Source organism: Poecilia formosa, unplaced genomic scaffold, assembly GCF_000485575.1.
Source record: "Poecilia formosa unplaced genomic scaffold, Poecilia_formosa-5.1.2 Scaffold171, whole genome shotgun sequence".
NCBI classification, from domain to species: Eukaryota; Metazoa; Chordata; class Actinopteri; order Cyprinodontiformes; family Poeciliidae; genus Poecilia; species Poecilia formosa.
Genome location: NW_006800110.1, coordinates 914,885 through 927,618, shown reverse-complemented (window position 1 = coordinate 927,618; position 12,734 = coordinate 914,885). Strand labels below are relative to the sequence as shown.

The 12,734-nt window shown below is 40.1% G+C and overlaps 3 protein-coding genes across 3 annotated transcripts in view; 2 read left to right on the top strand and 1 right to left on the bottom strand.

Moving 5' to 3' along the window:
- The window catches only part of kbtbd2 (kelch repeat and BTB (POZ) domain containing 2), a 9,765-nt gene extending 8,041 nt beyond the window's left edge, over positions 1-1,724 (bottom strand). Inside the window, exon 1 of the mRNA XM_007565041.2 lies at positions 1,428-1,724. The gene's annotated coding sequence lies outside the window, so the exon portion shown is untranslated. The remainder of the gene's footprint in view (positions 1-1,427) is intronic.
- Positions 1,725-2,270: 546 nt separating this feature from the next.
- On the top strand, positions 2,271-5,176 carry LOC103146932 (uncharacterized). The gene is made up of 7 exons (XM_007565040.2): positions 2,271-2,515; positions 2,594-2,746; positions 2,825-4,246; positions 4,325-4,426; positions 4,665-4,757; positions 4,830-4,901; positions 4,974-5,176. Exons 1-6 carry the CDS (start codon positions 2,503-2,505, stop codon positions 4,859-4,861), a joined length of 1,815 nt encoding a protein of 604 aa, XP_007565102.1. The 5' UTR covers positions 2,271-2,502; the 3' UTR covers positions 4,862-4,901; positions 4,974-5,176.
- A 2,525-nt stretch (positions 5,177-7,701) lies between these two features.
- On the top strand, positions 7,702-12,503 carry LOC103146931 (uncharacterized). Its single transcript, XM_007565039.2, has 5 exons — positions 7,702-7,818; positions 7,888-8,127; positions 9,267-11,288; positions 11,507-11,608; positions 12,324-12,503. The coding sequence occupies exons 2-5, from the start codon at positions 7,890-7,892 to the stop codon at positions 12,350-12,352; spliced, it is 2,391 nt and encodes a 796-aa protein (XP_007565101.1). The 5' UTR covers positions 7,702-7,818; positions 7,888-7,889; the 3' UTR covers positions 12,353-12,503.
- The last annotated feature ends 231 nt before the right edge of the window (positions 12,504-12,734 follow it).

The following is a 12,734-nucleotide window of genomic DNA, read 5'->3' as shown; positions in this document are numbered from 1 at the left end:
ACACACGTTGGGAAGATGGAGCTGTCCAATACAAAACATTTTGTCCTGGTGACATGGCTTCAAAATAAATATCATCTTTTTCCTTTGATTTCTTGGCTTGAAAAAAAATTTAATCAGATATTTCTCCCCCACTTTCTTCTCTAGACAGAAATTACAAATGACAGAATAGTTTCAAAACGTGACTCATCTCAATCATCCCTTCTGTGTACAATGAAATATTAGAGCCAGGCAACAAAAGTATTTATTTAATTACAAGAATATAGTTAGCAAAATAAAAACAATTACCAGAAAAAATGTCTTAAAATTATGAGGAAAAAGTCTTGGATAATTATTTTTTGTGTTAGAGTTATCACAAAATTAGTATTATGATCTAATAAAGAAAATAAGGTCATAAATCCCAGGAAACTGTGAAATTGGTATTATCCAGAAAAAGCCTGATTGGTGCAACTCTAGGTGTTTTCAATGGTTAATATTCTTTTTTGCAGTTTTAAAAACCATTGTTGGGTTTCAGTTTGAAAATTGCAGTTCATAAACAAGTCAAACATTAAATGATGTCAAAAACAGCATAAACATTTCATATTTAATACAAATCAGTTCTGCCCAAATTTCTAACTATTCTGGTTTCCATCCACATCTCTAATATGGCAACACAAAGAATATTGTTCTCATAGATTACAAAGAGTGTTTTAAAGAATCTGGCTTTAATATTACACAACTTAGATCAGGTTTTGCTAGTTTAATTATTACAGGTTTTTAAGCAATCCTATCCAAGTTTATTAAAAATAAAACATCATGCTCCAATACCAATCCTAAGCAAAATGAAGGTTTCATATTATAATCTTAATTAAAATTGTTCGAAATGATGCAGCTGCCAAGGTCAGCATCACTCCCAGCTAACTAGCCGGTTTATTTTGATCTAGAGGCTGACATTTTGCGAAGCTGTACCGTTAACATGTTCTGTTAGCCCAAAGCTAATTAGCTGCGTTAGCACGTTATCGCCACAGAAACAACCCATTTGAGTGGCTTCATTCTGGCCTGGATAAAACAAAAAGATGTGATCAGATAGGCCCAGCCTTTATAGCGGAGTTTCTGGTTATCCGAGAGGAAAATAAAACTATCAGAACTGAACCAGCGGCTCTAGCCTGATTCACAGCATGTTAGCATTAGCATGGTAGCTTTAGCTTTCCCCACTCTGCACAGTTCCGGCCCAGTTTAACGGGGCACCCGCTGGGGAACACTGTCTGGTTGTTAGCGATGAAGGAGTCAGATACCACCATCCCAGCTCTGGTGTTGTGACAGAAGATTCTGGTGTCAAAAAACATGAAGGGAAACCAGACAGCATCAGCTAAGCTAATAACGGCCAGAGCTACACATCCCCTCTTCCGTAAAACCCCTCCGACAAGGGAAAAAAATACTACATTCCTTACTTTGATTGTCGGCGAGATCCACTCACTGAATCGTCCTGATGTTTTTCCGTCGGTATGAAGAGTAAACTGGACCCTTGAGGCCGAACTGAGACGATAAAGACTGTTATGAGTCGGCGCCGAGCAGCGGACAAACCTCTTAGCGTATCAAAGGCGCCTCTACAGAGCAGAGGCCAACTGAGGATACTGCACTCAAACCCAGTGACCTGCCTGTTTTATAGAGAAATAACGCCCTCTGCTGGACAGACAATAACGTAACAACGGTAGAATGGAGACACGGCGCCCTCTGCTGGATATATTGTGATACCACAGTAGTGAAAGACAGTAAAAAGTTCTTCGTGACAAAGAAATAGTTTTTTTTAAAAGCTGGACTTCTACAAGAAACAATTTGAATAAAAAAAAATATATTAAGGGTACAAAAATGCACATTGCGTCATAATTATATGCATAAAAATAATTTAAGTAGATATAAACATTGGAAATCTATTTGCCTCTGTTAAAATTGGTAAAAAAACCAAAACAAAAAAAAAACAAAGCATTAACATCTATTCAAAATTCATCAAATTTAAGGTAGATCAAGTAAACACATAAAATATACTTTTTTATTGACAATTAAAAAGTAACAATGTTTTAAGGTGGTGGAAATTTTTAAGAAAAAATAGTCATAAAGGGTTTGTTTTCAGAAGAAGGTACATTAAAATATCTTGAATGGCCAAAGTTAAGCAAACCAAGTATCTGCATTAAATTAATTTAAATTTAGTGTTTTTAATTATATATTTAAGCAACAATTTAATATTATAAATATTATTATTATTTTAACTTATTTAAACAAGGCTCCCGGGTGACCCTGAAGGCAACATTCCTGACGGCCGCAAGCTGTTTGCTATATAACTAATTGCCTGCAGCAGTTCGGCTTTTTACTAAGTAGAAATGTCGTTTGGGCTTCATAGAGCGAGACTTTTCTACTTCTGTTCAATCAGAAATTGTTAAAGTTACTTATTTATTTTTCTGAAACTTGGGGATGTTTATTTATTTTCATCCCTGTGTGTTTTATTTCCGACAGTCAGCGAGATCGTGAATGAAAATGGAAGGTAAGTCGTTTTTATTTCCAACTTTAAAATGAAGTTCAACCAACGTGTGGTTTGAAGCCATTTGAATCCGTCCTGTAGATCCAAGCAAACAGCCTCCCTCCTTTGGCAGTGGAGCTCAGAGAAGTTCCCATCCCAGACCTTTCTTCTTCGTCCAGCCACCTTCTCAGCCGTATTATCTCTACCCTCCCTGGCACCTTACCAACCCATACAACCACTTCGGACTTCCTGCAGGTATTCAGCCATTCACACGTGTAGATCATGCATTGACATAAGAAATCTCAGAGCTTTTTTCTCAAAATCTGTTTATAGGTTTTAACTTTGGCCGCCCCAGCCTGCATCCTTACCCCTATATGCCATACCCTGGCTTTGTTTTACCACATGCCCCGGTGTATCCTGTAGATTACAGGCGGATGTTTGAACCGAGATTCCAAGCACCAGCTTGGGGAGATATGCCTCGTCAACAGTACCATCCACAACCTCCGGGGCGTCGTGAGACCGCTTGTTCAGGGGCTCAAACCGACCCTAGTGAGGCCATAAACAAGCTAATCGAGTGCTTGGATAAAATCCGAGCCACAGAGCTTCAGAGCACCGACCGAGAGCTGGACTCTGGCATTGGCTCTCAATCCTCGGGTATCTTTTCTCCTGTAGAAGAAAAAGCTGAAAAGCATGGTCACCCACTGCCATCAGAGCCAAATCATGGCTCTTTGGAGTCTCCAGCTGTGACTTCAGGTGATTCCACTGCAGGGGTTTATGATGGCGAGTCCAGCCAAGTTATTTTGGACCATTTGAGCCTGGAGGGGGGTTGGACAGGAAGACTGGAGGAGGAGCTGCCTATTGACAGCTCTTCAGTTCATGAAGAATGTCTCCATCAGTCGGCACCAGACGAACACTTTGCTTCACATGAGACGGAGGTCCCAGATATTCAATCAAATATCTTGGTGACTGACTCAAGTGTTCCAATTTGTGACGCTGAGAAGGACCACAAATCTTCACTTCCCTCCAGTCAGCTAGTTTTTACAGACCTTGAAGTCTCAAAGGTAGAAGATTCAATGACTTCCTGCGATCAAACCAAACTCGATGAAGGCTATCAGATCATCAAGCTACCATTTGATGGTGTTTTTACACCTGGAGCTGAGCAGCTCTTGTCCCCAGCTTCCCCTTATTATTACAACTACCTCCCCATGCAGACTACACATGAGCGCATGAGTGTCCTCAGTCCATCTTTGGATGAACTGTCTTCCAGAGATGAAATGTTCTCTACAGATCTGGACGACACGGATCTTTTCCCAAAGCACATGTACACCGGGAGGAGACTTTCGGCTGTCATTGGTGGATCTCCTCCAGCTGCAGACGATGAGGACGCATGGTTGCCAAAATCGAAGAGGGTTGTGTGTGCTTGTTGTGGGAAAAACTTGGAAAAAGGGACAAGCAGGAGCAAAATCCATAGCTCCAAAGTGTATCATGATGAAGCTGGAGACTCTGAAGAGGAGGGTGCATACGGGAGAGGGTGTGAGCAGCCAATTAGAGTGGTTGTCAGGAAGCATTCTGCACCAAGGAAGACTCAAACTGTCCAAAGACATTCAGCTAAACCTTGGCATAAGAAAGGTCAGTACAAAGAGCTGCCAGACACCATGAAACAGGTGGAGAGTCATGAGGCCTGTCAGCAGGAGGTTGCTGAAGCAGAAACCGAGGAGTTAGACAGCAGGGAGCTGCAGTGTGGAACATGTCAGGGTAAGTCAAGAATTGTTTTTTTTTTTTTTTTTTAAAACATTCAGGAGAAGGAGATGTGACCCATGAATCTGTTCACAGATGGACTCTGTAGAGCGGATGTGACCACTGCAGGCCAAAGTCGAAGGCCGGCTGGAGAAGCGATTCCCCGTAGAAGACATGCCACCTCTCTGCAACGACAAGGTAACATTTAGCACACATTCATGCTGGTTTTATTGGAGAACTTGAGGTTTATGTTGAATTTGAAAAAAATTCAACATAAAAGTGAAATGCATGAGACCGAGTACACATCCCCGAGGGACTGGTTTGCTCAGTTTGATGGGATGTGCTGTTCTACTGTGTATTTTAGTCGGATTGTTTTTTGACAGTAATAAGAACCTTCTTAATCCTCTGTTGAATTTTTTCTTAACCAACTATGTAGAAATGAGCCCTCAGTGGAAAGTGATGTACCACAGGCCTAGAGATGATGATCATGAAGGTGAAGAAGAGGTGCTTCCATTAAGTTGGGAAAGAGGTATTTTTATTTGAGCGCAGGGGTTTATTTTTTGGTCATTATGCGAGTTTAAAATGTTAATTTGTTTCTCAGGCTCCACAGTGAGAGGAGAACCAAGATGTTGACGTTTTCCTTGACTGAGTTTTGAACAAAACGCGTTGAACTGTAGGTGGCAGTCATTCCAAATGAACAATAGCTTTAACATCTATTTACATGTTTACCACTTTTTTTTCACAGGTCCCCCCTAAAGGTGTAAAGGTTGAGGGATGATGGAGCACCAGGTGTAATGCACTGCACAAGAAGCATAGTTGTATAAAAGAACAAAAAAAATCTGCAGTGATGCTGCCTTTCACCAAAGATAACTTGATCTCACAAATGGGCTAAAAGGTTGTTGAAGATGCCACTGTTTGGGGTCAGTCCAATAAAATATAAATATTTAAGCTTGTTGTGGGACTTTTGTTCTAAACCAGCCACCATGGCTTGTTCTTTTTAAATGTGAAATCCTAAAGGAATAGAAGCATTGATGGCCTGAAATGGATTTGTTTCTCTGCATGGGTAGCTTAAATTTAGCAGTTATAAATCCAAAGTTGTTGGTGTGAACTGATTACTTCACTTCCAAACGTAATCATTTACCCAATGGATGCAGTAAGGAAAACTTCTAATAAACAGGATATTTTTTAGTATAATTTTATCAAGTGGGATTTTTTTTTCAAATACTAGCTATCCTGATGCAGCTATGCTAGCAGCTATGCTAGCAGCTATGCTAGCAGCTATGCTAGCAGCTATGCTAGCAGCTATGCTAGCAGCTATGCTAGCAGCTATGCTAGCGATGAGGTGCAACTCCAAAACTTCTCTGCAAACCTACAGATGAAAATATTTGTTCAAGCCAAGACAGTTTTGACAATTTTTATTTCTGCTCCTGAAAATGGTAATTTTTATGCTCCCAGTTCTTAGTTTGGGCATCAACAGCAAAGAGGTTTTCAACAGTTAAGGAAGTCCAGGTTGCTTTGATGGCTGCCTTCAGGTCATCTTATTGGTTCTGGTGTAATCTTCCTGTTAATACTCCATTGATTCTCTGGTTCTGGTCAGACCAGTATGCTGGTGAATCACCCACAGTACCACGGTGGTCACTGGACCAGCTTTTGGTACCTTTGGCTCTGGGTTGGTACCAAGTTCTCCTGGAAAATAATCAGTATTTCCATAAAGCTTGTTGGCAGAAGTAACTCAGAAATACTCTAAATGTCCTGGTAGATGGTTGTATTGATTGGATTTCAGAAAACCCAGTGGACCAGAACCAGCAGATGACATGGAGACAGCAGACAATCATTGGAGACTACACTCTGGACTTCAAGCAACATGGATTGTGTATTTCTCCACTCTTCTGCCAAACTCTGACACCTTCGCTTCCGAATAAAATGCAAACTTTACTTTTATCTGAAAACTTTGGACCACAGAGCAGTAGTCCAGCTCTGGTTCTCCTGTAGTGCAGTGGCTCTTGATGTTCTAGCCTCAGTCTGCTCTTTGAAGTGATTCTCTGTTGTTGCATAATTTCCTAGCATACTTCTTCCTTCCAATCAACTTTCTATGACTACTATGAACATCCAGCTTCTTCAGGACATCTGAAGTCAGCACTACAATATTTTATGCTTCAGAGAAATCCTGAATTGAGGTTTTAATTTTCTGTAAGTCAAAATCAAAAGTACAAGAAATACTATTTCTGATGAATCTATATGATAAATGGGTTTCACTTTCTGAAGTGATTAAAAAATACTCAACTGGATACCAACATATTCTAAATATAGAAGATAGTTTTACATCTTCCAACATTTGAGATGCTGAGTATATTTGTGGTTAAACGTTTGATTTTAGATCTTCAAGTCAGAGAAAATGAGTTTTGAAAGTTGTATTACTAAAACCAACAGTTTGAACATCCTCCCCTGTCTAAATCTGAATCTTTGAACTAACAGATGCAGAGTTTGTCATAATGATACAGATCCCTTTTTGATTGATTTGACAAGTTATTCATCATACCATAGAAGAAGAAGCACAGCATCATTAGCAGGATTATCATCTTAATTGGTTTCATTGTAGAAGAGTAACCAAGAGTTTTCACATAAAGTTAAAGAATTTAATATGTTGATTCTTAAAAAACAATTCTCCAAGTCCTTGGAAAATTTTTCATAATCTGCAGTTGAGTTTTAAAACAAGTTGTTTTATTCTCCAAAGTTTATGAATAAACAGATTCCATGTAGCATAAAATCTGGTTTTGTTTGATAATTATAAGCAGAGTTGGGTAGTAACTAGCTACATTTGATCAAGAACATTTACTTGAACTTTTTTTATTATTTACTTTTAGGAGTATTTTTTTCTATGCTGTATCGCTAATCTTGAGTAAAATTTCTAGATTTTCAACCCTCTGAATGGCAAACAATCATGTTTTAACCAAAAACTCACCAGACACAGAGACACACCTGCAGTTTTTGTTAAAGTTGCATGAGTGTTTTTATTGAAAGAAACTGATTTGGAACAAAATTATTTTTGCCTCATTTTATTTATTTCTGTTACTTATATTGTCATTTTGCTCCTCAAAATACCAAAACTTCCACTTAACTTTTTATTTTAGTCTGTCTGATGATGTTTTTTTAAAAATATTAAATAATTGATCATTTCATCACTTGAGTAATGTTTTTACTTTAACCTGAACATGTTGAAGTTGTGCTACTTTTAATTGTGTACAATTTGGGGGTATTTTACCCACCTCTGATTGTCTAAGAGAAACAGATTCTATCAGAGATGTTTAAAAATCAAAAGGATTTGACTTTTTAAGCCTCTATGTGTCATTAAGAATCGGATTCTTAGTTTGGATCACAGCTGTGTTTTCCGGCACCATGTGAGTGAATGGTACCACACCCACCTGTTCGGAATAAGCCTCTGTGATTGGTTCACACAGCAGCTTATTAAGCTCTAATTGGACTAACAGCACCTGGAGCGGAAGCTTCTTTGCAGCCTGTTTGGTTTCAACTTGAAAGCATAAAGGAAAACTCATTCGGTTTCTCTGTGGATGTTTTCTTCTCCTTTGCATGTAGGTGCAACTTTATATCCCCAGGAAATAATCTTAACTCTTAAGTGATTCGTTTCTCTTTTTGTTCAGATATGGAAGCAGCCACGCCTAACTTTCAGCATTCCTTCGGGCTGGGCCCCAGAGGTCCAAACCTGAACCCGAAGCTGGGACCTGAGCTGGCCGCTCCTGGTCCGCCTCGTCCGGAGGAGCAGCACCATAAGCCGTTCTTCTACATCCAGCCTTCGCAGCCGTACCTGCCGATGCAGAGTCTGCAGTGGCCGGTAGCCATGCCTATGGCCTACAACCCGTACTACGGCTACCCTGGCTTAGGTGAGACGCTCTGACTCTTCGGGTTAATGGATTAAGGTTTCTGTCGCAAAAAGTGGGATGGTGTTACAAGAGATGCGTAGGGGCGCTCCGGTAAAGGGGGCGCCAGAGAGATGGCAGAAAAAATTAATTCTAGTCGGCATTTTCTGTATTCAACATCCAGAGTTGGGTAGTTACTAGTTACATTGACTCAATTAAATGTTCTTGAACTTTTTTTGAGGAAGTACTTTTAGCAATATCTTTACTTTGCTGTGATTTTTATTTTTACTTGAGTAACTTTATTATGAAGCATTTTTACTCTTGAGTAAAATTTCTGTATTTTCTTACCACTGGATGGAAAACAAACATGTTTTAACCAAAAACTCACCAGACGGATGCAGACCTGCAGGTTTTGTTTTTTAATGAACTGATTTAGGGAAAAAAAAAATTCTGATTTTATTTTTGTTATAAATATGAATTGTCATTTTTGTCCTTAAAATACCAAAATTGTTTGCGGGCTTTAAGTAATTCATGAGAGGGTTTGGGTTAAGAAGTTTTATATTTATAATTATACCATTTACTGTAATAGAAAAGTAGGTAAAAACAAACATCAATTTTCACTTACAAACGATGCATAAATGAATTGACATTTCGAGAGACTTGGGATAAAACTAGCTCAAAATGCTAACTTTAGTCTGGTATTGCAAGATTTTTTAACTTGTATGGAAATTTTCCATGTTTGTCACCACGTCACTGCCCTCTGGTGGCCAAAACATGCAATGCAGGCCAGGAAATACTGGCGTCTCTGGTTTGGTGCTGGGCAGGTATTGGTGTCACTTGGAAATTGTTAAACTCTGCAAAAGTTTTCTTTTCCATCTTTAGAGTTGTCAAATTAAAGACTTGGTGGCTGAAAATGTAGTTAAAAAAAATCTCAGATAAAGCTGTAAAACTTAGCTTTTGCACCATTGCTTAATTTCAAATATACAATTGAACTACTGTTGGTACTATATAGCTTTCTATTCTTCCCTCCCCAGCCTTGGTCATGCGTCTAGATGCCCAGAGTGCCACATGTAGTATCTGTCATTATTCTCTACAAATTTGACTAGCAAGATGATGTATTTTCCTTTTTATCAAAGTTAAATGTCTGTTTTGTTGTGGTTAAGGGCTTGGTCTGCCAATGATGCCCCACTATCAGCCGAACCCCTACATGGAGCCACCTGGCTTTGTCGTTCCCCACACCCACCTCCATCTGATGGACTACAGACGCATGCTGAACCCCCAGTACTACCACACCATGGCCTATCATGCCCGCAGGTTTCGCTACCAACACAACTCTGCGTCGAAAGAAATGACCAGCTCTGAGGTTCAAACTGAGCCGCTTCTCTCAGTTAATGGGACCAGCACCCCAAGATCCAGCAGCAACTCTGCCACTGCTGCCACTGCTGCCACTGCTGCCACTGCTGCCACGACTGGTCAGCTCCAGTCACAGGCTTTCACCGTACAAACGGAGGAATACCCTTCAGAGCTCCAAGAGAAGGCTCCCTCTTTCACCACAGGGATGCCATCAAACAGCTCTTTCGTGATTCAGACTGAGGAGGTGAGGATTGAATGTTGCGCCACACCAGTGGGACTCCAACTGCTCCATGCTCAGGAGGCTGCAGAAATGTCTTGCAGCTTTTCCCAGGATCTGGTTCAGTGTAGTTCTCCTACCCAGAGTGGAATCCTGCAGGATGAGGGTCTCGACCTTCAAGCAGACCAGTCTGAGCAGGAGCTCAATGTTTGTCCAGACATCCTGTTAGATGAGAAACCAAACTACGGGGAGAAAAGCCTTTCTCTAGAGGATCCCATGAACCAAATGGATCCAGTGACTGCAAATGAATCTGAAGAGACTTCAACTGATGAGGACTTCAGTGTGACCTCAGAAAGCTTTCACCTCAAAGTTGCTCAGGTGCCATTTGATCCAACATATTTGGATGAACTGAGGAAGATTGAGTCCACTGTCTGGTCAGCAGAGGAATCGTTCGGGACTTCCCCGGTCCAAAATGCCTTCATGAAGGCTTCCAATAAAACACTGAATGCTTCAACTGAGGAGTTGGTTATGTTAACACAGGAGGTTCCTACTGAGGAAATCACTGAAACGGAGATGCCTGCACTAGCAGAGGGTGAACTAGAGGAAATTGTCCCCACTGTAGAGATGTCTGAAGCAAATATCTACCCTGCTACAGATGCTTCTCCACTGCCTGAGCTAACAAACACAGCAGAGGAAACTCTTTCAACCAATATCCTACCAGATAATTCCCCTCTGGACTCAGACAGAGAGCATCACCAGCTGGAAACTACGAATGACCAGGATCATCAGGACACCTCCTTTGAATCTTTGCCTGCTTACCTTCCCTCCACCAGCTGGATTTCTGACTTTAATCATAGCTATTACTGCAAAAAGATCCCACTAGCTCCTATGAACCAGAACAGACCAAGCAATCTCCAGAGTCTGGATGTGTCTAAAAGGAGAAGAAAGCTTAACATGAATTACAAAGAACAACCTAATGTTCGGAAATCAAAAGAGAGGTACAAACCCAAAGGCAAGGTGGATCGACAAAGTCTTTCTGACCATGAATGTTGCCTTAGCCGAAATTTCAATGAGAACGTGTTGAACTCTCGCTGGTCCAACAATGAGCGACTCTGTACCAGATGTACGGCAAAACATAGGATCAGCACGTCTCCAAGTTCGGTGTGTGAAGGCCGAAGCTTGAAAAGGAAAACGGTTCCTTTCCAGGAATGGAACGATGTCCTTTTACCAACATGTGAAGCCTGCAAATCTCACACAAAGGGGCAACTCATGAGAAAAGATTCCAGTCCGGATCTTTGTTCTCCCCATTATGGACATGACACGGAGTGTGACTCTTCTGGGAACAGTTCATGTCGAACGGGACAGGACTTCAAGAGGCCGCTGGCACCGAGGCAGATGGCAACTAAAGGTCCTGTGACGATCCACACAAGGTTGAGACGGAGCAACTGCAAGCATGACGATCTGCAGAACCAGTCGGTTGGCTGGGAAAGACTCCGCCGATGTCCGCATGGGAACACAATCCGAGAGATTGACGAGAACTGTGATGCACCAGCTTCCCATGAGGAAAAATGGAGTAACCTGGACCAGATGTACCTGACGCACAGACGACAAACTGGTAAGCCAGCAACTTTAACAAATCATAGGGCTACATTTATCTCATGAGTCTCATTGGTCATGGAGACTCGAGTCTTAAACTAGTTTCATTTGAAGATTTCTACATCTGGTTGAGCAAAAATGTCTCCCCTCATGTAGCTGTTTGTTTCAGTTCAGTGTTTAAAGCAGTTTTAAGAAGAACAGCAGCAGCTAACGTCTGACCTCACTGTCTTCCAGCAGAGAAGTCATGGAGAGATGCAACGCTCAACGCTTACAATGGCCGCTTCCTGAAGGAAGCCACCTCACACTTTAATCACAAGAAAACACAACCACAATCACAAGGTTTGTTTTTGATGTTTCACTTTACTCTTTTTCAAAATAAAACCCTGTAGTCTCTACCCTTAAAATCAGGTCTATTAGACTTAGAAAGCTGTAACAAACTAAAACAAACATGGATACTAATGGAAAAGGTTTAAAGGCTAAAAATCAGTTTTCACAATTGGTTTTTCCACTGCCTAGTTTGATCAGTATCTATATGAAGCTAATTGATGGCCAATTGGTAAAAATCTGAACTGGCAAAACAGCTTCTTGATCAGGTCAAGACTTTGATTTAAATGCCGATTGTCAAAACGTGAAGCCATGTTCTCAGTCAAACCCTCGATTGCAAACTTGGCATAAAAGAAAAAGGAGCAGTTGCAATTTTTCATCTAAGAATGAGAGAGGCAGATAAAAATAGATTTAACTTGGACTGGATAAATCTCCAGACTCATTTACAGATCGTTTTATTTATGCATTTTATATTTAGTCATATTCAAATTACTTACAATAACATTCTTATGCATATATATTTGACATTTTATATTGTGGTTATTTGTATTGTCTACACATTAATGGTTGTGGTAGCTTGATGACAATATAGTATATTCTATTTAAAGCATTTACTTTTAAAGGACACTTGTTCAAGTAATGTAGTCTAACTTATTTATTTCTTTATTTGCTAGAAGCATATGGTCCAAGTTTTGTCTCAATTTTAACATTTTTTTCTGTTTTTCTTCAGGAATCTGCACAAAAGAAACAAGATGCTGATTTGCACAAGAGCACAACTTGAAGTACAACCACTGTTTTTTAATGATCAACACTTAAATTAAGTCTTTTACACTTTTTTTGGATATGTAAATAATCACAATGCTCACTATTTATTCATTGAAATAAACACAGATTTAATGGTTTTTGCAAACATCTTGAGTTTTTGTTCCTGAATTTGTCCAGCAGAGGGAGCTGTTCCCGTTCAGAAAACTCTTAATCTTCAACATCGGATAAATAAACGTCTTTCACTGATTTTTAGAAGAACTAGGAAAACTAAAACTAGAAAGTGTAATTTGTCAGCTGTGGCTTTTCTTTTTAGATAAACCTCTGCAGAAGTGAGTAGAGTTGACAGAAATTGTTTGAGGAAGAGAAGTGCCAAAGT